The sequence below is a fragment of the Acromyrmex echinatior genome, chromosome 3, assembly GCF_024713525.1.
Source record: "Acromyrmex echinatior isolate Ae372 chromosome 3, ASM2471352v2, whole genome shotgun sequence".
Classification (NCBI taxonomy): domain Eukaryota; kingdom Metazoa; phylum Arthropoda; class Insecta; order Hymenoptera; family Formicidae; genus Acromyrmex; species Acromyrmex echinatior.
Genome location: NC_141854.1, coordinates 8,977,323 through 9,002,807, shown reverse-complemented (window position 1 = coordinate 9,002,807; position 25,485 = coordinate 8,977,323). Strand labels below are relative to the sequence as shown.

The following is a 25,485-nucleotide window of genomic DNA, read 5'->3' as shown; positions in this document are numbered from 1 at the left end:
ATAGTCGTCATACTGTCTTATATAATAAATATGTTAATACGTGTTTTGACTATTAATTGTAAGATATTTGTATGTCCCAAGGTCCAACTTATACCTGTGCCCAACTAATCTGTTTACTTATACATTTAAAAATTTAAAATTTAAAACTGATTTGTATGAGTCTGAAAGTCCAAAAAAGATAATATATTGATATAATAATTATAATGTATAATAATTATAATAATTAGATATTAAGTTCTAATGTCACGAGGTGTTCTAATGTCACTTTGAATTTTTTTAAATCGGACTTCCCATTTTTTTGCATATTCTCATAACTTACTTCTTAAAACATTCCAGTAAACGAAAATGGATTAAAACAGATTGAAATTTTATTTATCCAAATGCGTGTTTTAAATAGCGATAACTTTTTTTGAATCCAATTGAATTTAATTGATTTCAATTCAAATTCAATTGGATTCAATAGGTTTCAATTAAATTTAGCTACATACAATTGAATTGAAAAACTGCAATATCGCTGCAATTCCGTGCTGTATGGGAACTAATGATATCATCCTCGAATTCACAAAACTTTTATCTGAAACATTTTTCGACATAATGTTTCTGAGATATTTAAGTGGATTTTTTAAAATAGGATACCTGTTTTTTGTTTTATAGTGCATTTTTATACACAAGGATATAATTTAAATAATATAAATATCTTTACTCTAAAATCCGTATTACAATTATTTAATGATTAATTTATAGCATATTTTGTACAAAATTCTGTGTACAACATTGGTAACTAAAAATTATTTGTCTCTTTATAAACAAAACAATTGCATAGTTAATTTAACTTAACTATGTAATATACGTGTACGGATCAATGTTATTTCCGGTGCATAAGAAATGATAACATACTTTTTCAAACTTGTACTAGGTAATTATGCACATATGTATTGCCACATAATGAATATGTATATCGAAGATAAATACAGATGCTAGAATAAATAAAAGAAGTAAATCGGTATAGAAAGATGAAGTATTCCTTCGTCATTTCCCTTTTTATTTTTTATTTAAAAATAGTTTTATTTTTGTTAGTTTTATTTTTGTTAATATAAATTAGACAAAGTACAAAAAATCTGAAAAATTATAAAGTTCTAAATTTTGTGACACAATTATATCTATAACATACTCGTACACATTGCATAACCAATAATCATTTAGAGTTACTTTAATAAACTTCGATTAATTTAATCAGCACTGTTTTATTAAATAATACAAATAAAGTTATTAAATTAATTAATTGAATTATGTTCAATAATGTACTGAAATTATGTTTAGCAATGTACTAGATTAAGAATAATAAACTGTATTAAAGATTTTGTCTTAAAGCGATTCTACCGGCAGAGTTAATCATTGATTAAGTTAATCAAAATTTGATCGAAGCCTTAACTTTTCTTTTTATCTTTATTTATCTCTGAAATCGATTCTAAATTAAACACAAAGGAAGAGTGTTTTTTGGTCAGAATCACTTCAAACCATGCTATTTTATTCCTCTCGATGGAACTCACAACCCACTAAAACCGTTTGTTGTCCAAGCAATAGATGCTGAGAATGAGGCACTCTTACATCACAGCTTTACATGGAATATTACGCATAGCTACGTTCTGCTTCATTTTATCAAGCCACCATCATCATACTTTCTCAAAAACTCGTATATATAGGCATAAAATATGTTATTTTATCCCTTTGCCATCACATTGAAATCGAATTCCGTATTAATCATTACATTTTATTTTGATCAAGTATGTAAGTAATAATGTTGCTTATAAAAAATTGAACGATAAAACTGTAGTTTAAAGTTAATTTAGATAACTCAGGACATTTAGAAAATATGTTAAATATTAGAAAGAAACTACTTCTTACTTCTGTATTTCTTCTTCTTGCGTTAGACCTCTGGCTTGTGTTACACCTCTCTCAATAATTGTTCATAATGCAATTAAACAATAAAACTGAATCATGAAAAATAGTGCACAACTAATATTGTAAAATATGTCAAACACAGCTCTAAATTGTTGCGAAACTAAATAGTTTAATATAGGAAAAACAATCGCTAACTAAACAAACGAACACCAATAGCACATAATACTAAAATCTATGTTGAGAACACTAATCGAATAAGAAAGTGATGAACTAATAGAATTGAAAAAATAATTGCAAAATTAATTATCAGAATATTTTGAATAAAGCGAAAGAGCTTTTCTACTATTACTATGTATCGAACTGTACTACTCTAAACTTTGTGAAAGAAAACAATTGAAAAGAAAAAAATAATTACTTATTATTGTTATTTTTATAATTTAACACTGTACGTGTGTTTCGGCTTAAATTCTAGCCTTTTCAGTAAATATTTCAAGAGTTGCGTTTCATTAATTGATGTGTATGTGGATTTCCATTGGCTAATCTCCATATACATTTTTTCATAGCCGCCAGATTAATGACCCGGATGATCTCAAGAAATTTAACCTTGAATATAATATTAGTTGTAATATGTTGACAGAAAATAAATTGATTGATTAAAGAGCTATCTCATGAATCAACGCACAAAGATGTAACAATAATCTATAAATAATTAGCATTTGAATGTGTATATAATATAAAAATTGTGTATATAATATAAAAATTGGAGTGTATTATAATATGTCGATAAAATAAAATTAAAGTAACGATGTTGATGGTTGCAAGATGGTCTCACAGTGAAATGAAAATGAAACGACTAAAGTCAAATTTGTTTATCATTTGATATGAATAATCAGTAATCAAACAGAAAACAACGATAACAAGGATTCAATAGTTCTATGTCTATTTTAAATTATGCCGTTCTTTTAAAATACAACTTATAAAAATTTCGCTGATGAAGGCTTGACATTAGCCGAACGTCATTTAATTATTAAAATATGTATATTATTCGGACTTATATTATTCGGAAAAACGAATTTAGTCATTTATGCACACCACTTACTGTAGATCTTAAAGATTCCTAATCGCCCAATTTATTTATTGTTTAATTATTATTATTATTATAAGGAATCTTAAGATGTTTCTTGATTCAGCATTTATTATAATTTTGCAATACATGGAAATAGATACAAAATTATTATGAGTAACTTGAATAATTAAGAATCGGCACTGTAAATAAAGTAACATTATATTCAAGGTCTTAATTTCTTAAGAGCTCACCAATTGGTCATGGGAAAATGTATGGGAGATTAGCTAACAGAATCTGTACATCAGTCAATGAAATGCAATTCTTGAAATATTCGCTGAGAAGGCTAGAATTTAACCGAAACATACATTATTGAATTGTAGAAATATATCATTAGATTATAACGATTTTAGTCATTTAAGCATACCACTTACAGCGCCGATTCCTAATTGTCCAACTTACTCATTATTTAATTATTATTGTCATAAGGAATCTTACTTTTGTAATTTGTATCTATAGTTTATATTAAAAATTTCAAATGCGGCTTATTTCTTTTTTACTCCATCATTTTCTTTTACAAAAAAATCTAATAAAGAACTATTTCCTTTTTCTAAAAAAAACAATATTTTGTCCTTGATAACAAGTAAAGTTAACAGGAAAATATTGAACTATTATTATCTCTTCCGCAATGATAAAGGTTTCATTCAATCGATATACAGGCTATATCAAAAAAGATGTTTTATGTGCTATCGTTTGTGGAATTGAAGTCTATGACACTTGTATGATAACTCCGTTTTTACTTCTGCTATAGCGTCTAATGGCGACTAAAAGTAACCTTTCTGACAATGCAAGATCGATATAGTTCTTATGTGCTCTATGTATTCACAGTTGCTGAGTTCATAAATATTAGAGTTGTTTTTTTATAGCTAGGGCCTACCTTCTATCAAATTAGTATTTCATGACTGTGTGTTCCCGATCTATGCAGCACAGAAAATCTTTACGTAACTATTTTCAGTACTGGTAATATATCTCAGAATACCCTGTATATATTTAGTATAGCAGTTCAGCATCTAGTTTTTTATATTCAATATATTTTTGAATGTTAAGTTAAAACAAAAAAAATACAACATATTATTTAGGTCAAAATAAAATTATTCTTAAAATTCGTAAATGCATATCACTTAGGATCAGTTAGGTAGTGTAACATGTATAAATTTTATTTTAATTAGTGCAATTTTGTGATATTATTTTTTTAAGGAGAATTAAAGTTATATACATATTACTACTTGGATTGGAATAGGAAGAATGAGAATACAAAGAAACGTATCATTCGAGATTTATTTTTTAAAAGTAGCTGCAGTTATTTTTCAAAAAACTTATACTTGTATCTTTATTATTTTTTTTAAAGATGATTTTGTAATGATTCTCTTTTTATTAAGAGAAACTTAAATTAATATTAAACCTTATGTTGTACTAAAAACTTACGTTGTTGTAAAAGTATCATCATATTTTTTATTGAGTATTTTTTTATTTTTTTTTATTTTTTCTATCCATTTTAATTTTGAAAAAATTACATCATATAAACTACATAGTATAAAGATGTAAGATAAAAAAACATTTTGGATATAATGTGTTGAAACAGTATTTTATTAGATATTTATAAATTTGTGTTATGTTCATGAAAAAGTTATAATTTCACTTTTCTCTCTTTGGCTAAAAAGAATTAATTTACTACATGGCATATACATTAAACTGTAAATCACTTGTGTTTGATTGATAATGAGACACAGGTAATAATTAAAGATAGATTTCTAGGATATTTTTTTCTTTCCCCTTCTCTTAAATTTATGCTCGCGGTAGGAATCAGTTTCGTTAACTCCTCCTACTAGATACGTCTCTGCTTACGTTTATAATCAGCAGTACAAGATATCAGAGCAGTCATAAAATCGGAATTCAGTGCACAGTCTGTCGTATATGCAACTGATAAAATACTTAATAATTATAGCTCTTTAATTAATGAATTGACGACGAAGCTAATTTCATAAAAGTCTAGCAAAATGGTGAAAACAAACAATAATAACGTTGCAAGAATAGTGGATAACGATTGTAAGATCCATATGGAGGAATCGGAAAAGTTGTTGGAACCCAAAAAATCGCGGAACGCGCAAATGTGCATCGAATTCAACGATCTTTGTTATTCAGTTTGCAATAGTAAAGGCAAGTTCATTTATCATCTCTATAAAAGTTGAAATTTTTTTACATTCACGATATCCAAATTTTTTTTAGCGATAACATGTTGTCGGAATAATAACATGTTGTTGACGTATATACCGTCATATACGTCGATGTATATATGTGTCACGGTACATGTTGTAAATATATAGTACTGTCACGTTTTGCATGCCAAAAGCGTCCATCGATGACTCACTGCAGTGCATTAATTTTGGATCATAGTAACGGCCTGACTTATCGAAAATAAGAAAATGCAGTAAAAAGTTGATAAAAAATTCTGAAAAAATTCTTAAAATTTGATGAGAAAAAAATTAATGATTTTTGTCTCTTGCAGTTTTTCTGTAAAATTGATAGTATTTGAGTAGAAAATAAACGTCAAGTAGAAAATAAACTGTACTTAGACATTATAAATGTTAGTATTTCAAACACACACAGACTTCTATATAAAAGTCTGTGTAGTGTAGCACCAAAATTTTTCAGAGATATTTCTCAAAAATATTTTAAATGAAAAATGAAACATTTAAAAATTGCGACATATCTGCAATACTAGGTGGGGTGAAAAGTAACCTCCTTGGGAATGAAAAAAATTTTTTTCTTATGCAGAATCTCGCCCAAAATATGGCGTGTTCGCTCAGTACTAATCTTTGTAGCATCTGCTAGCTCGCGCACCTTCACTTTCCGGTCAGCCAACACCATTTCATGTATTTTTTTGACATTTTCCTCGGTAACCGCATCGGAGGGCCTGCCGCTGCGGACTTCATCGGTAGTGGAGTTGCGGCCACCACGAAACTCTCGAAACCAATATTTGACGGTGTAATCTGACGGAGTATTAGCCACATAATATTTATCCAACTTTTCTTTTGTTTCCTTCGCCGTTTTGCCTTTCAAAAAATAATGTTTTATGAGAGAACGAAAATCGTTTTCGCAAACACGTCAACAACAATCAGCTCTCAAAACAAAACTAAGGGCAGTATCGCACTGCCACTTGGCATGTTTGCCTAAATATGAACGGACTACAAGGCACCATAAACTTTTTTGCAGTAGTGGCGCATTCTGGCGGTCAAGGAGGTTACTTTTCACCCCATCTAGTATTTTTTGAGACAGAAAGTTCTTGAATAGCAAATCGCGATTTTTGTAATTAAAACCTTATAGAAAAATTGCCAAAAGATCATTTAAAAAACTTATAACCTTTTTGAAATATTGCTAAAAAGTTATTAAAATTGCTAAAACTTTTCTGAAATATGTCAGAAATGTTGCTGAAAATTTATTAAAATAACTTTAAAATCTTGGGAATATAAGTTTCATCTTGGAATCCCATTTTGGAATCTCACTTTCAAAGAATCATCTCAATAGAAGACAGATAAAAAATCTCATGCTATGTCTTTTATTCTAATTAATCTTTACGGGATTTTATTTGTAAGAAATAAGAACTGATGTCTATCTAGTGGCGTACAAAAAAAGAACACAGATAAAACTGATTCAGCAAATCTGTCAATAATCGTAATATATAGACAATTAATTTTCTATGTTACAGTAGCAAAGCTGACAGCTGAATAACATTAGCGAGTTGTTAAATCATCAAATCTTCTTAATAATTGATATTAATTTCGCGCAGTAGACTATAGCTTTACTGTACCACCCAATCTAATTTTTTTCATGCGGTGCTGCGCATACTATTGCTTATGGAGATTTTACTCTATACTTATATTCATTTCCAATCACTTATATCTCCAATTATTTTTCTTTATCTGAAGCAGTTTAATATACATATTTCGTTTTAAAATCTTAATTTACATGTCTGGATCTCCACGGCGTTTTTTGACTGACTTTGTAATTATCACAAATCTCGATAGAAAATATGACAAATGTCCAGTATAGGGGAGCACTCTCCGATAACTTGACATATGTGGTCAAAGTCATGACCCCGAATGACGTTTAAAAGATATTAGCGGTCGTCCTCAAAAAGTTATTAACAATCAAAGTTGCTAATTATTGTATAAGGAGCACACAACTCTCTACGCTAAGCTACTCTCATTCCCCCCCCCCCTTCTTAAGGGATGCATGACTTCCATAATTGTACTATTGCACGTGGATTTCAACGTTGTGCAACAGTATAATTATGAAAGTCGTGCGCTCCTTAAAAAAGGAGGGAGAGAGGAGGGGGGGTTAAAATAGCTTCATGTTGAAAGTCAAAACCTACGTATTTAATATTGTATGTGTAGCAGAAATATAATATACGTATAATAATATACATTATTTTTGAAATTTTTTTTGTAATAACTTTTTAACAAAGGACGATCACGGGCTAAAACCTTTTGCTGGTCGGAGTTGTGACCTTGGCATATGTTAAAGTCATCAGAAAGTACTTGTCTATATTGGACATTTACCAGAGGAAAACGTGAACTTTAAGAAAAAAAATACGTTATATCGTTATTCCAAAAGGTATAATTATTTGCACGACTGAAATGGGGGCATTTTTACACATGCTCGGAAAAATTATTTCAGATGCAGATTTCACATGCATGTTCATACATCTCTCTTTCATTTGTAAAATTATTTTTCAATGTAATAGAAATAATAACAGTAATGTGAAAACATAAAAAATAATTAAAGGGATAATTTTCGCATTGTTTATTTAAAAGAAACAAGTTAGAAAAATGTAAAAAAAATTACTCATACATAATTATGTATAATATATAATTTTATATATTGGATCTAAAAAGTATCCGCGGTTTTTTGTCACTAGATGGTGTTGACCATCAACAAAAAACTGTTGTGTTCTGAGTACAACTATAGTGAAAGACATAGATCAAAAACTTTTAACGATTTCAGACTAGTGTCATCCCTGAGACCGAGCGCATTAAAACAGCAATAAAATGAGGAATAGAAACGGGCGTAAATACCGACACATTTCAATATTAGGCTAAAAGATTCCGACCTTAAACTGCTCTGTTTAATACCATCGAGACTTTTGTGATATTCTTCGCAATAATCGATCATTAGTACATATACGAAAACAAACATCTTTATTTCAATAATATAAATAATAAGAATTTTATTCTATCGTACATGTAAATACATAATCAATAAGAAATAAAGTCCATATAACGGTCAAAGCTGAATCTTTAGTTCTTAAATAATTTCAAGTGAATTTATATACTATATATGTAATTATTAAACTGCGAGTCGAATTGATTTTTCGGACTAATTGTAGGCATTTTTATTCACTGATTCAGAAGCGATCACGGCTAAAGCTATATCTTCGTCTTCAAGGACAGAAGATAATCGCAGTTGCTTCTGGTTGTATAACGAAAAAAAAAAACGCTCCGATGACGAATATCGTGTTTTTTATGTCGCTTTAACATGGTTAAAGAAGAATATTTTATTATTTTATAGAGACTGAAAAAACGATTTTACATAATGTGACGGGATACTTCGAACGGAGGAAGGTTACGGTGATAATCGGTCCTTCCGGTGCAGGAAAAACCACTCTGCTGAAAATCATATCGGGCAAACGACTGACGGACATTAAGGGCACCATTACTATAAATGGCATTGAACGAAATAAAGGGACATTCCGGAAACAGGTGTGCTATGTGCCGCAACAATTGGCTCTATTACCGTTCCTCACAACTAGAGAAACTCTTTATATAGCGGCTCGACTGAAACTTGACATTAATCAGAGCAAAGAAGCAATTTGTTCAGTTGTAAGTAAAACATAAATAAGAAACTTTTCAAGCGTATTCGTATACATAGAGGACAAAATCAAGTCATTATAGCTTTGTAAGTACTTTCTAAATCTGAAGTCAGTGGATAATCACTGATATCAGTGCCAAGTATGCCACTGGTAATCAGTGAATTAAATGTGAAATCCTTAACCTAGCTAATCTTTATTATGTGATCTAACTACCCGGTAAAAAATGTTTCGAGAATGAATATGTATAAATATGTATGAATATGTATAAATATGTATAAATATGTATAAATATGTATAAATATAAACATACAATATAATAATATATAAATATAAACACGCAAATATTCATAAACATATATAATTATATATGAAATACATATCATACATGTTTACACATCCTTCTTTCTTTCGTGAAATTACTTTTTAGTGTATTAGAAATAATAATAATAATGTGAAAACATAAAAAATATTTAAAGGGATAATTTTTGCATTGTTTGTTTTAGGAAAAAACAAGTTTGGACAAATATAAAAAAAATTGTTCATAGATAATTATGCATAATTTTATATATAATTATACATAAATAATTTTTTTACATTTCTTCAAACTTAATTTTTTCTAAATAAATAGTGCGAAAATTGCCTTTACAATTATTTTTAATGTTTTCACATTACTATTATTATTTCTATTACACTAAAAAGTAATTTTATAAAAGAAAAAAGAATATATAAACATATATGGACATATTTCATATATAATTATACATGTTTATAAATATTTATGTATGTTTATGCTACTGGCATAATGACTATCTGATTCAGATTTAAAGAGTATAGTAGCTTCTCTTAATATTTCCGCTATAAATATTAAATGATTTTTTTGCATGAAAACATTTGTTCAATAGTAATTAGTTCATTGTAACCTTACTACAATGTTGCTAAAAATGTTCCAAAATAGATTACACCATGATGCTAATATGCTAATAATACTAACTTAGCATTTATTATTTTTACTTTCGAGCATTTCCAAACGTTTTCGAGATTATTTTTAGCATTTAATTAGGTATATGTCTAGATATACCCAAACAGAACGCAACAAATTACGATAACGTCAAAATGACATTGAAATGATAACGTCAAAATAAATTGGAAATGATTAAAAAATAACTTTTAATAATCATTTTGGAATAATGATCATAATGATTTGTATTCTGCTTGGATATATTTCTCTTAAACTTAAGCATATGCAAAAGAAATTTGAAGATAAGAGGGCAATAGAAATCGGACGCGGTCGTTGTGCAAATAATATAGATATAACACAAAACTCTTTATTATATAATAATACACTTACATGTTTCGGCTTATTTTTGTGAGCCTTCTTTTTAAAGACATAAATCATCTTTATAGAATGTATACGTAATAACTATCTTGTCATAGTGAGCTTTTTTCACTACATAAAAAAATCTTATTGTCTTTCGTAAATTCGTAAATTCGTAATTTGTAAATTTTTATTTTAAGCAAGAGTTTCTGAGATATGAAGGTTTAAATATTGTCAATTACAGACTACTTTAGATGATTACCTGTGAGTATTAGTGAGCACTGAGAGAGAGAGAGAGAGAGAGAGAGAGAGAGAGAGAGAGAGAGGTGCACGCACTTAGTAATACTACTGCATACATGACTTATGGCTGTCTAAATGTAATCTATAACTGTCTATATTTAAAGGTTTATCTAAAAAATTATTCTTTAAAATAAAAATTTACGAATAACTTTCTTATTTTATTTTATTAAAACCTTCTTGATAATATTTTGAATCGCAAATTTTGGACATTCTTTATCTAATAAAAATAGTATGTATATACATACATTAATTATTACTATGAGAAATAATATGTATATACATACATATTATTTCTCATAGTATTTAATTTAATTTATCACTGCGATTAACTTAATCCATGATTAACATACCAAGCTGTATTATTATATTAATGTGGATAATATTTGTAGTTTGTCCCTGAGAATTAATATTATATTTATTAGAATATTTTATAGTTTTATCATAAAAAATTGCTTTTGGAAAGCGCATATCACTAGAAATACGATTTGTAGAAAAATTGAAGTTAGTGAGGTATGTGTATAGAAATAGTTTTCATTTTAGAGTCGTAAAAAATTTATCCAAATACATTACATTGCAATATTGCTGGAACGTTTTTGTTGCAATATAATAAAAACCGGACGTCTTAATATTATTGGAATTTTGCAACAATGATTCAACAACGTTTTACAACTATGCAATATTTCAGTGAAATCATTTTGCAATGTTTCTGCAATCTTTCTGTGTATGGAATTTATTTATTTCTATCAGGTAAACGATATAGCGGAAACTCTCAGTATATCAAATTGTCTGGACACATTAGCGAACAAATTAAGTGGTGGCGAACAGAAGAGACTCTCTATCGGCGTGGAAATAATTGCTAAACCATCTATTCTATTATTAGACGAACCAACAAGCGGTCTCGATAGTGTGGCCTCTTATCAGGTATATACGTATATTACTAAATACAGCTATATATTATTAACGATCGTTTCAAAAGCATATAATATTAATTATATAATATTAGGAATGTACTGGATATCTTGAAAGTATACGATATCCGATCTTATTCGGCCTTTTTTTACTCTTCCGCCGGATAGCCGCATGTTATTAGTATTCGGCAATATATTCGGCTATTTATATTGAAAATCCGTGTCATTAATGCTGAATTCTTTTCACCTTAACTTTCTATACTTTCTATATTCATCTTTTTTTTTCTTTTTACGGCGAGATAAAGAAAATTATTTAAAGAGTGAAGCGTCATTTTCGGTCACAGTCAGATGTTAAACTAATATTTACATATTATGAATGTATTTTTTAAATGAATTAATTTACCTTAGAAGTATAACTATGCGCCGATTATTTGCAAACTTTCAACATAATCAATCAAAAAATATTAATAATCTCTCCAAATTTTAATAAGAAACATCTCAAAACTTCTAAAGAAAATTATTATCGCTATTTTTCTAATTGTTTTCCTTTTTATCTTTTTCTTTTAAATAGAATAGAGAAATTGTATATCCAATGTCACGTTTCTTTTCAGATCTGACCAGTAAAAAATTTTTTATGCATGAATATATATAAATATGTATAAACATACATAAATATTCACAAACGATAATAAGATATATAATCATATATGAAATATATCCATGTTCATACATCCGTCTTTTTTTTTTATAAAAATATTTTTTAGTATAGAATAGAAATAATAATAGTAATGAGAAAACATAAAAAATAATTAAAGCGATAATTTTCACATTGTTAGTTTTAGAAAACAAGTTTGGAAGAATGTAAAAAAATATTCATACACAATTATGCATAATATATAATTATATATAAATAAAATCATAAAGTATAAAAGTGCCTATAAGAGCTGACACTAGTTGATTATGTGTTAATTAATTTATTCATTAAATATACATTAAATTGTAAACGTTTCGATCGCCAATTTGGATCCTTAATACAAATATTTAATAGTTAAGAAAAGTATTTGTCATATAAATAACATAAACATCATAAGTTAAAAAAATATATAAACGGATTAATGCTGGTTTATTTGCTGTTGTTTCTGTTTTTATATGTCTTTATGTATCCAAGAGCTCATTTATTTTAATTGCTAAATTAACTATTAATCAAATACAATTTTATATTAAATTTTTATTATCTTAAAAAGAATAATATCTCGTTGGTTCTAAACTTACATGACAAACTCTTGGAATAATCTGTGGTCGATTCAAGGTCCAAGATAATCAACGGCTTCAATTAAATATTGTTTTGATAAACCAGTAATTAATGACCAATAATCTTGTACAGATTGAACTAAGGGCATTTGATTACATGGATATTAAATTCACTATATGTGATCTGAATGACAGTTGGTTCAAAAATCTGAGTAAAGTTGAATAAAATTATGCACAATTGTGTATGAGTATTTTTCCAAATTTTTTTTTTCTAAAACGAACAATGCGAAAATTATCCCTTTAATTATTTTTTGTTTTTACACATTATTATTATTTCTATTACACTAAAAAGTAATTTTACACAAGAATGTATGGACATATTTTATATATGATTATACGTGTTTATGAATCCGATGATACATTCCTAATTAATATAAACTGATATTTATTATTATATTTTGTAAGTTAATAATTTTTTTGCACGAATACACAGAACATTCTAGAAATATAATATCGTAGCAATTTCAACAAATCAGCTAATGTTATTTGAAGTCATTTTAGTATATCAAAATGACGACAAATAACATTAACTCATTTACTGAAATGTTGCAATGTTGCTAAAATGTTATAATGCACTGTTTTGTAATAACGTTCAATTTTAATGCTCTTAATATGATATATCGGAATGTATAATTTGTGTTGAATAGCTCGTTAACATGCTGCATGATATGTCGAGATCAAATTGCACTGTGATTTGTGCAATACATCAACCCAGTAGTCAAATAATTTCGCTTTTCGATAACATTATGGTATTGAGTCAAGGCAGAAGTATGTACTGCGGTTCAAAGAGCGAGATTTTAAAGACGTACAATATTGCCGGATTCACGTGTCCCAGCTTCTATAACATAGCCGAATTTGGTAATGTTGACTCTACCGATCCGTCTTGATTACATAAATAAAAAGATAAGATAGAAGAATTTGGAAAAGAGTAGTATTGACAAAGAATAGAGCTATACACATTTTTCTCATATATTTTTTATAACTTTAAAATTGGTTTCTTCTTTTATTTATCATATAGTGTAAAGTTTATAAAATTAAAAAAATATTTTTTGCAAATTTTGAAAAATAGCAGACTATTATTATTTTATTTAATATTTAATATTTGAATAAGAATCAAAATAAGAAAGAAATATGAATATCTGTAACAATATTATTATTTTAATAATATTTTTTTAACTTATGTAAATCTTTGAAGAAGATGTACTCTTAAGATAAAATTTATAAAAATTTATATATATACCGTAATATATACAGGGTTGGCCATATTCGACGGAAAGATGTTTTTTTTTTTAATCATGGGAAACGTCGTTACTCGATCTAACATCTCTGTCAAAAGTTACAGTGTTGCCAGATCTTTCCGTCGAATATGGCCAACCCTGTATGTGTTATTTACAAATCTATTCAGTCATATCTAGATTATGATAAGTACATTTTAAAACAGTTGCCAAAATTTTTAAATTATAAAATTATTTTAAAAATTATTTTAGAAATTAAAGTGATTTAAAAACATGTTACAAATAAAAGTTAATCAATATTAATTGCGTTTTTCTAATTGCAGTGCTTGAAGTAATAACCGAGCAAAGAGGTGGTGACTTAGAGAATCTATACAAAATTTGTCGTGATGAATGCGAAAAATTCAAATTACATAATAAAAGTAAGTCTCGATATTATTTTTTCAATCTATAACAATTTATTAATAATTACTTTCGTAATTTTTTTTTTTCTCCCATTTATTTACAATCTGTCAATAAGACACTAAGTAAATGTTATATTTTACAAAAGTTGAGTAACATGTAAGTAACTCTCCCACTGGAAAGCACTCATTTACAAAATTATATTAAAAAGGATAATATAAGAAGTTATAGTATGAGGCTCAGGTTAAGAATACAATAAATAAAATATAAATTATGAATTTATGAAAAATGTCATAATCGTTGGAATTTCTTCAGTCTTGAATTTTCCCTATTTCTGTGTAATACTGCAGCCAATTTGTTTGGGTGGGTTTTGAGTCTATCTTTATATCTTGAGCGGATCCTAGTTATTTCCTCTTCAACGGTTTTAATGTTCAGGTCGTTCCGAATGATCTCATTCGGCACAAACCAAGGTGCATTTGTGATTATTCTTAAACACTTAGACTGGAACCTTTTCATTATATTAATATTGGACTTAGAAGCACTTCCCCAGAGTTGAGCTCCGTATGTCTAGACCGGTTTAAGGATACATTTGTAAATGAGAATTTTGTTAGACATTGATAATTGAGATTTCTTGCCAAAGAGCCAATACATCTTCCTTAGTTTCAGATTTAACTGCTTACGCTTAGTCCAGATATGTTCTTGCCATGTAATACGACGATCCAAATGCATCCCGAGATATTTAACACGGTCATGTTGAGGTATTGTTTTGTCGTTGAGAAGTATTTTAGGGCAAGTCATTTTACAAAGAGTGAAAGTGACATGTGTAGACTTGTTTTCGTTGATCTTAATTCTCCACAACTGGAACCATTTCTGTATTTTGTGCATATATTCTTGTAAGTTCTGTGAGGCTAGGATTGGGCTCGAGTTAATGAATAGTAATGCAGTATCGTCTGCATATGTTGCAGTTGTGATGTTATCTTGTGATGAGGATAGGTCAGCAGTGAATAACAAATAAAGCGTGGGACCCAGGACGCTGCCTTGCGGGACACCAGCTTTAACAGAATACAGATTAGATGTTGTGTCTTTGATTTTGGTCTGAAATGTACGATTGCTCAAGTATAACCTTAGGAATAAATAATAATTTTTTGGGATCCAGTTTTTCAATTTGAATAATAATCCATCATGCCACACTTTGTCGAAAGCTTGTGCTACGTCTAGAAACACGGCCGAGCAGTATTTTTTTCGTTCCACAGCTTCAATGATTTTACTTAATATTCGATTCACTTGTTCAATGGTGCCATGATAGTTACGGAAACCAAACTGATGATCGGGAATAAGATTTCTATTAGTAATATATTTATTTAATCTATTTAGAAAGAGCCTCTCTAATATTTTTGAGATTATAGGAAGTAGGCTAATAGGCCTATAAGAAAAAACAATACTTGGATCTTTTCCAGGTTTCAGGATCATAATAATTTGTGCCACCTTCCACTGATCTGGGAAGTATGCTAAGCGAAGGCAAGCATTAATTAATATTGCGATGAACCTTACAGCTTTAGTTGGTAATTCCTTGATGATCTTAGCATCAATATTGTCGTAGCCAGGAGTTTTTTTAAATTTAAGATTTTTAATAATACCTTTAATTTCATTGATTTTAACTTGCGGAATGGATGTATCATCATCCGGGAAAGACTTAATTCCTAGCATTAAGGTACTTTCTTCTTCTTCGGGAACCTCTCTTGACGTGGATTGAAAAGTTGTACATAGGTGGGTAGCGAATGTATCAGCTTTTTCGGAGTTCGTTCTTGCCCAGTTTCCGTCGCTCTTCCTGATAGGAGGAATAAATTGTTGAGGCCGTTTAATTTTTTTTGTACACTTCCAAAGCGAGTAATCGCTATCCCTGGTGACATTCAAGGACTCGATGTAATTTTGAAATTTTGAGTTTTTGATATTCAGACAAAACTGTTTTGAGATCTTTGATGGCCTTATTCAACTTGGCTTTATCAGCACTGTTTCTTGTCATTTACCAAATTTTCCTGAACTTTCTTTTTTCCAAAATCCTAGTTTTAATACTGGTTGGAACACCTTCCTTACTTTTATTATTATTATTATTATTCGTATCCTGAAGTAGAGGCACTGATAGCACGATGTATAAGAATGTTGAATTTTTCGATTTCGTTTTCAAGTTCGTCAGGCTTCTTTAAGGATACGTTGCAGGTTAGATTGCTATTTATATAAGTCTTGTACTCAGTCCAGTCAGTATTTTTATTGTGCAATTTGTTGTTTATGTCCATAAGAGAAATTTTGGTTTCTACAGACAAGGATTGGAGAGTGATCAGATGTTAACTCCAAGCTAGATTGCGCTTTTACATGAAACGGATTTAACCCTTTTGATACTGCGAAATCAATTAAATCGGGAAGTTTATTAGAATCCGAGGGCCAATAAGTAAGTTCACCAGTTGAAATTGTGCTTAAATTATTAGATAGTATAGTTTCATACAGCTGACGCCCCTTAGCGTTGGGAGTAGGAGACATTGAATCCCACCAGGGATGTTTGGCATTATAGTCGCCTCCTGCGATGAAACGGTGTCCCAGCGATTCGAAGAATTCGGTGTATAATTGCTGTGAAATTACATATTTTGGAGGGGAATAAATTGCAGAGATAACTAAGGGCCCAGACCAGTCCTCAATCATAATGCTAGTAGCTTGCAGAAATTCTTTGTGGTATTTATCAATTTCGTGATGTTTAATTGATGTTTTGATAATAATTGCTGTACCACCGTGTGCTTTATTATTTGGATGATTTGTTGTGTATATACTGTAATTAGGAATTCGTATGTAATTCTTATTAGTAAAATGTGTTTCTGACACAAGCATAATGTCAATATCATGGAGTTTAATGAATAATTGCAATTCTTGTGTTCTCTGGTTTAATCCATTCGAATTCCATATGGATAATTTCAGACTGTTCATTTTGATATTTTATTTATGAGACAAGTGAGTAGATTTAACATTGTATCCATTCTATTCATTAGTTGAATCATCATTTCTTCTAATTTATTATTATGTACAAATTCTGTCGATGAGGCTCTTTCCTTATTGTTGTGATTTTGGTGCTCGTGTTTGTAAACACCGCTTACGGTAACCTGTGCGTAAGATTCGTTCGGCTTTGTTACTTTTCCAAGCGGAGGTACAACTTTAGTTTTTAAATTTGAATTTTGATTAATTGTTTTATCTCTTAAAGCCGGAAATAATTTCTTTTGTAGTTGCTTTCGAACCGTACAACCTTTGTAACTTGCCAGATGATCTCCACTGCAGTTTGCACACTTTACTTCTGTTGTTTTTTCTTTAATTAGACAATCGCGAGTCAAATGGGAACCGGCACATTTACACAGATTGCCATTTTGTGACAATAATTTTTAGTATGCCCAAATTCCTGACATCTCATACATTGAGGAATATCTCTTTTTTTATGAGGAGGTTCTATTGTGACAACAGTGTTCATAAGTCTGTTGATTTTATATATTTCTTTGTTGTTATCATTTGTTTCAATTTCGACGAAGAAGAGAGGAAGAGGATCCTGATTGGTGTACCGTTTGATGTTATTTATTCTTTTCACTTTATGACCATGATCTTCAATCTCGTTTGTTAGTTCTTCGATGTCAACAGATGGGTGTATATTTTTGAGAACAACTTTATAATTCTTATCCTGTTTTCGTTGAAAAGTGTAAAATTCAGTTTTTCTCTTTTTTAATTCCTCCACAATTGGTAGATATTTATCCGAGGTGCTCGGTTGGATTTTAATTTCTGTAGTAGATATCGTTTTCAAAGTGTATTTAGCATCAATTTTAGCTAACACTTCCATGAGAGGTTTGACATTGTGTACACTATTTACGTATATAGGAGGCGATTTCGGAGAGTTGTCGTGTTTAGTCTCCGTTGGTTTTTCGACCTTGCTTTCAGTTTCATTATTTGAATTGAGAACACTGAAAGTGTTACTTACTGGCACTGGGCTGTTTAGCCAGTAATTTTTTATAGTGGTTTGCCTTTTTTTAGTGTCCTTAATAGAAGTAGGGCTCGTCCTAGTTCTTTTTTTAAGACCTTTCACCAGAGTCCAACTTTCTTCACACACTGTCCATTCTCTCGGCAACACCCGTCGAGGTAATTTCCATTTCTCGGTCTTACATATATAATCACTATACTTTAATCAGTTATTAAGTTTCATTTCGACATCAGCTTATGTATACATACAATACAAACGCGCACAGCGGGCCACAAGTACGTCCGCTCGCGGCGAGAGCTAATTCGAAACTAACTTTCGTAATTTATATTAATTTATTAATATTTTTATCATGCTTCACGATAATTAAATAAAAAATAATTTTACGTATTGAATAACATTCTTTACAGAAATTAAAATTCTTAGAAATATTGAATCAACTAGATATTCAGTACTATCTTTGTATAACATAAAATTAATATTATTCAATAAAAAATACGAAGCAAGATAATTTATATATACAAAATTGTGAGAAACAAAGGATTCCGCATAAACCTTATAAAAATTGAATTTCGGTCGAATTGCTTGAAAATTTGATATGTTGTAGATCTTGTCAGGATAAGAAGTCTCTCTTACAGGCACGACTCTGTAATAAACCGTTTGACCTTCACGAGGCATTTCTTTTTGAAATGGATTAATACTACAATTTCTTATTTTCAACATGTACAGTGCATTCCTACGTCATTATTTGCACTTTCTAAATATATTTTTAAATAAAAAATTATAAGGATAATATTCACCTGATTGTTTCTCACAAATCGGGGTGTTTGATTATTGTGAGTTTTGTATCACAAGATTCAATAAAAAAATGAATTTTAATTTTATTTATTAAAAAAATATAATTTTCTTACACGAAAGAAATATTTAACTGATAAGAACTAATAATATAAATAGTTATGAAAACAAATGTGAAAAGTAGCTTTAAAATGAATTGTTTGTAAAAGTAGTTATGAAATAGGGCCGTGCAAAGAGTTTTTGAGGCCCTATTGCAAAAGTAAATATGGGGCCCTATTTTTTCATAAAATTCGTATTAAAAAAGTTTTGAACAATAAAAAATATAAGAAAACAATAATTAAAATTATATTTATTTATTGTATTATATATTATTATATATAATAATATTGTATATATATATATATATATAATTCTACGTTATACACAGTAGAGTCTCTCTAAATTTGGTCTATGGGGCGATAAGAATGGAATGCCAAAATTATAGAGTACCCTCCCAGTAAAGAGAATAGATTGAAATAGATTAAAATGAAGATTTTTCGAAATACAGATTCATGAATATTAAAATGAATCCTTTTTAATCCTGAATACATTTTTATTCATTTATAGAAATTGCATGAAATAAATGTCTATTTCTTTTCAATCTTGAATGCGTTTTTATTCATTTATAGGAATAACATGGAGTATATTTCTATGCTTTTCAATTTAAAAATAATATTATAGTATTTTGTGTGGTGTAGTATGCATCGTGAATACTGCTTACTTATATAAAAATGCTACTTAATTAAAAATTCTGAATAGGAAATGCAGTTTTTCAATCCAGTTGAATCTAAATATCAGCCATTTCTGTGCATTGTAAATACTGCTAAATTCAAAATTCTGAATAGGAAATGCAGTTCTTTAATCCAATTGAATAAAAAAAAGTTTTTTCTTTTAATAGTCCATTTTCTTAAAATGAGTCATGAATACTATTTAAAATTGTAAGTAGAAAATCCATTGTTTCATTTAAAAATACATCATAAATGCTATTTTATTTAGAATTATGAATAAGAAATTTTTCGTTTTAATTTAACTGAGTTAAAAAAAAGTTGTACCGTAAAAATATAAATCATGAATTAACACTTACTATTTAATTAAAAGGATTCATTACACTCATAAATCCAAATTTATTTATCTTAAACTTAAACCTTATAGCTTGCACAACTTTCGTAACTTATTCGATTGTTTAACCCAATTGAAAATATACCTACGCTAGATACTTTTACTCTCATAAAATTGTTTTTTATTTTTCTTATTTTACATTCATGTTTTTAGCACTATGTTATACCGTGATCTAGCAGCGCCAAGTGTTTACTTCTTTAACTTTTTGTGGTAACGCTTGAATGGACAAAGTAACGCAATTAGAAATTGTATTCTTTATTTAATTTAGTATGAGATTTAAGTTGGCGTTGGTTGTTGATCAAATCTTTTATACGAATCGATGTCGATTTGATATCGATTTCATTCTCATTGAGTATTATTTAATTTTGTATGGAATTTAACTTGGCGCCAATTTTGTTGATATCAAATCTTTTATACGAATGATACATATTATTAGAGTTAAGTAACAAAAGATAGTACCACTTGCGTTTTATACTTTTTAATTTGATAGAATTTAATTTGATTAGTTAAAATTGTAACATCTGGGTTTTAATTTTTCATTTGCTACATTAGTTTTTTTTCAAGGAGTAATAATTTTGACAGAGAATTAAAGTTGCTATTACTTGGGTTGGAATAAAAAGACTTTCAATAACAATATCTTTGAAGAAAAATTAAAACTATTAAATAGGTTGAATACTTAGGTTTTATTCGAGAAGTATATTTTCTTAGATATGAAGCAACACAGCATTGACTTAAATCTCAAAAATTAAGTTATCATTTTGATATCCTTATAGTTTTTTTATGAGAAACAATTAAGTCAACATTATTCTTATAATTTTTTTGCTTAAAAATATACACCGAAAGAGCAAATAATAACGTAGAAATGCACTATACTCGTTGAAAATAAAATATAGTATTAGCTCGTTTTGAAAAATGATTCCACGTAGAGATCAAATGGTTCATTACAGAGAGACTCTTTTATCAGGACGACAAGATCTATAACATATCAAATTTTCAGGCAATTCGAAAATTGAAATTCAATTTTCATAAGATTTGTGCGGGATCCTTTTTTGATGACTGTTAAAATACTCTTAATAATTTTTATAATAACTACCCAGTCGTCTCTCAGAAATGATAATGGAATCGACATTAAATCGATGTTGATTCGATGTCGATTCCATTATCATTTCTGACTGAATAATTGACATTTTTATAGAATTGAATTCATTAATTGATCCCAAGCAAGAATGTGAAACAAGTGATACAAGTACACTAATAAACATAATACAAGAAAAGTCGACATGGCAACAGCAAAAAATTTTATTTTTACGAGCTCTAATCTACATAAAGAGAGATACAGTGAGTAGAAACTTTCAAAAGTAATATTTAAAGTAATCTTTTAATCGGATTGAAAAATTAAAATACTGTTGTTTTTGAATTAATTTTTCAGGTCTTAACAAAAATAAGATTTGTGACGCACATCAGTGTCGCGCTGTTATTAGGGACAGTTTTCTATAATTTTGGTGACGATGCGGAAAAAGTGAATAGTAATATCGCTTGCTTGTTTTTTTTTCTGTTATTTTTATTCTTTGTGAATGCTGAACGAACAATACAAACGTGTAAGTGATACAGTTTCTTCTTTTTTTATTTATAAACGTAATGTATTAATTATATGATTTTATTGTCAAACAAATTATATTATAAATTATATATTACTATAATTTTTAGATAAGTTTAAAAAACTGAAAAATCTCTGGCAATATTCTTGACGTTTAACAATATTATCGTATTTAAGATTATAATAAACGCGATTTATGAATTTCATAAATTGTGTCATGATAAAAATGCATTTGATTGTAGTTCCCATAGAAGCGGAAGTATTTTTAAAGGAATATTTAAATAATTGGTATTCTTTGAGATCCTATTATAGTGTAAAAATAATAACGGATCTCGTGATGCAAGTATGTTCAATACAATATTATAATTTTATTACTAACTATATTAAGTTAAACTGAATATGATTGTTGTTTTTAAATAAAAATAAACAATCGTCTATTTTGTAGATACTTTGTACATCAGCCTTCGTATTTATATCATACTATATGACAGGACAGCCAATGGAATATGATAGAATTCTAAAGACGTGGAGCATTTGTCTGTTGAGTATGATGCTTGGACAAACAGTCGGAATAATTGCAGGCACGGCATTTGGTACTGAGGTATTTCAACGATATCTTTTATTATTTTAAATAGAAATTGACCAAGAAATAATGTTCAATAAATAAGTGAAGAAAGCCATATCAACGCGGGTTTTGGTGCCTAATGTTATTTTTATGTGAATTTAATTTAACTTATGATATACTCCAATTTCAGTTTACGACTGTATTTCAAGACTAACAAATCGACACGCAGTTTGCTTGAACTGGAAATTGTAAAATTTGCACTAAAATATTATTATGTAAACACTAAAATCCTCTTTGAACTAAATATGGCCTCTTTCCCTTATTTGTATTACACTATTTTAAAATTAATATTAAAAATGTTAACAAGAAAAAAGTTATAATAGTTTAACATATTACAACATATTATATACGAAAGACGACTATAATCATATTATTTATAAGAGTCATTTATAATGATAAATTTTCCAATTCCTTGATCAGTTTACGATATTTAAATTTCAATTCAATTCTTTCTTACAGTTAGTATGAAAACATAGAAAACTAAACGTAATTTCTTTCAGTTAGGTATGTTTTTAATATCGGCAACTCATATACCATTATTGCTCTTCGCTGGATTTTTTACGAAAATAGAAGAAATGTCGCCGTACCTGCAGCCTTTAAGTATTACAAGCTATTTCAGGTATAATTTTATAATGCTGCAATTATTAATTAAAAACTTGTAGCATTTAATTTTATTATTACTTAGATATAATGTTTTTTATTTTAATCATCTTTTTTTTATTTAGAATGGTTATTTATTGAAAATCTCTACAAGAACATGCTTTTGTTGTACATCTATATAGTTTACTTTATTTTTTTAATTAAAAAAATTTACATTTTATTGCAGATATGCATTTGAAGGGATAATGCAGGCGATCTATCTTGGCCGATCGAATCTGAAGTGCTCGGAAATTTACTGTCATTTACGTTCACCAAGCAAGATTCTCTCAATGTCGAACATGCCAACAGTATCATTTTATGCAATTCCGATAATACTTGGCTCTTGGATACTCTGTTTACACGCGATCCATTATGTAATACTTCATTGGAAAATTTATTATGCAAAAAAATGATGAGTAAAATTAATATTCACCTCAAACTATAATACGTATATTCTCAAAAAAATGTTCTCAAGATATCTCAAATAAAAAATTACTTATTGAGCAAATTCTATCTGCAATATATGCAGAATCTCAAGAAAAATAATGGGATTAAGAATATAAACAGTTTTGTAAATTGTTTATATTTTACACTAAGTAATAACAACGTGTGAAAAAAGGTGTGAATTTTATAATTTCTAGTTTGAACAAACTATGCGTTGGTAACTGATTATGATGACAGTAGGAATTTGCGTTTTTTTAAAAGTAAATTAGGTTAAATAGCTTGAATGAAAGTGTTATGTGTTTAAGGCCAGATTGCACCAACGTTACTTTGACTTTAAGCGAGGCTTAAAAACTCTCACTTTCTCTTTTTAAAGCAGAGAAAAGATAGAGTTTAAAGTGTCATTTAAAGTCAAAGCAAGTTGGAGCAATCGCTTTCGGGGAAATGCTATTAGTGCTATTTGTGCCATTCTATCCTTATTATATATCTAATGAATGAAAGATAGAATAATACAAATAGCGCTAATATTACGTCTCCTCAAACTCACGTATAGAGAGAGTAGAAGCACTGTGTTTTTAATGTTTTAAATTAGCAATAAATTAAGAAGGCAAGATGCTAAGGTAATTGTAAATAAACCAGATTGGTAGAAGGATGTAGAAATGAAGAAAGTGGAAGAAGTAAAATATATATAAAGTATAGAAAGATAAAATAGATATTAAAGAAGATGGGCGGTATTAGAGATTTAAATCGCGAAAATTGCAGAAAAATATATAAGACGAGTAAGAAAATTAATTGTAGTAAAAAAAGATAGAGATAAGAAAACTATGCGAAAAAGAAAAAAAAATTAAAAAAAAAGAATAAAAAATAGAAAAATAAGGCAACAAAAATTTTGAAGTATTAAAGAATGCGAAATTTAAGATCACGAAAAAGATAGAAATACACAGGTAATAGCGGTAAGAAAATAATACTTAAGAAAAAGAAATATAAAGAGAGTAGAAATGAGATAATAGATAGAAATGATAATAGATTAACAGGAACAAATAAAAATTAGAAGTTAATAGAAATTGAGAGAAAAGGATTAAGATTTTTAAGGAAAGAAAATTTGGAATAAAAAGAGGTAATGGAGAGATAAGCAGAGGTATATTGTAAATAAAGATAGAAATAACGAGAAACTATTGTATATGTATATCGAAATTTGTACGTTAAGGATTATATTTAAAAAAGCCAACATAAAAAAATGGATGGACGGATGGATAAGGTAAAAAAATGTGAATCAAGTCCCCCTTCTTGGCTTATAATGCTAAAAGATAATAAAAATTCTATTTTGTATATAATATAAATTAAATATAAGATCCTAATTAAATATAATGTCCTAAAATATCTAAATGAATGATCAATATGAATAATCAATATGTTAATTTAGCAAAGTTGAGAATGTCAAATAACTCAGAATTTCTATTTAATTTATCTTCGTACATAAATAACATAGAGGCTTCGTTCCGTAATTCTCTGCGAAAGTCTGTTCATGTTACGTATACTATAGATTTTCATAATGAATAACGGAACTAAAAAATACAAATTACTTCTTAGACAAAAAGGATAAACAAATTAATTAGAATTTAATTTTTTGTATCTTTAGTCGGAAATAACACCTAAGCGAAGAAAACTAAATTCATTTATACTTCTTTGGCTGAAATAAATTTATACATTCTGCTTTTAGTTTGATGATACAAACTCCCTGCTTTCCTTTCAATATAATGTTATGTTTTAAAAAGAAAAGAAACAACTTGCGTTGTATAAGTTTATACATTCAATACCTTCAAAATAAATAAGAAAATTTTATAAACTTAATTTATACATTATCCTAT

The 25,485-nt window shown here is 28.4% G+C and overlaps 1 protein-coding gene across 1 annotated transcript; it reads left to right on the top strand.

Annotated features, from left to right (window-relative positions):
* The first annotated feature begins 4,614 nt into the window (after nt 1-4,614).
* On the top strand, nt 4,615-25,336 carry LOC105146351 (ATP-binding cassette sub-family G member 4-like). The gene is made up of 11 exons (XM_011056537.2): nt 4,615-5,182; nt 8,594-8,904; nt 11,257-11,430; nt 13,376-13,586; nt 14,287-14,382; nt 21,511-21,653; nt 21,745-21,913; nt 22,155-22,255; nt 22,358-22,513; nt 23,038-23,156; nt 23,364-25,336. Exons 1-11 carry the CDS (start codon nt 5,023-5,025, stop codon nt 23,587-23,589), a joined length of 1,866 nt encoding a protein of 621 aa, XP_011054839.1. The 5' UTR covers nt 4,615-5,022; the 3' UTR covers nt 23,590-25,336.
* The last annotated feature ends 149 nt before the right edge of the window (nt 25,337-25,485 follow it).

What these genes read in the sequence shown, in the direction of transcription:
- LOC105146351 (XM_011056537.2), top strand. Translation starts at nt 5,023, where the DNA reads ATGGTGAAAACAAACAATAATAACGTTGCAAGAATAGTGGATAACGAT. An exon ending in CTATAACATAGCCGAATTTG is followed by an intron (nt 13,587 to 14,286) that starts GTAATGTTGACT and finishes TTCTAATTGCAG; the next exon opens with TGCTTGAAGTAATAACCGAG. An exon ending in TCTACATAAAGAGAGATACA is followed by an intron (nt 21,654 to 21,744) that starts GTGAGTAGAAAC and finishes TTAATTTTTCAG; the next exon opens with GTCTTAACAAAAATAAGATT.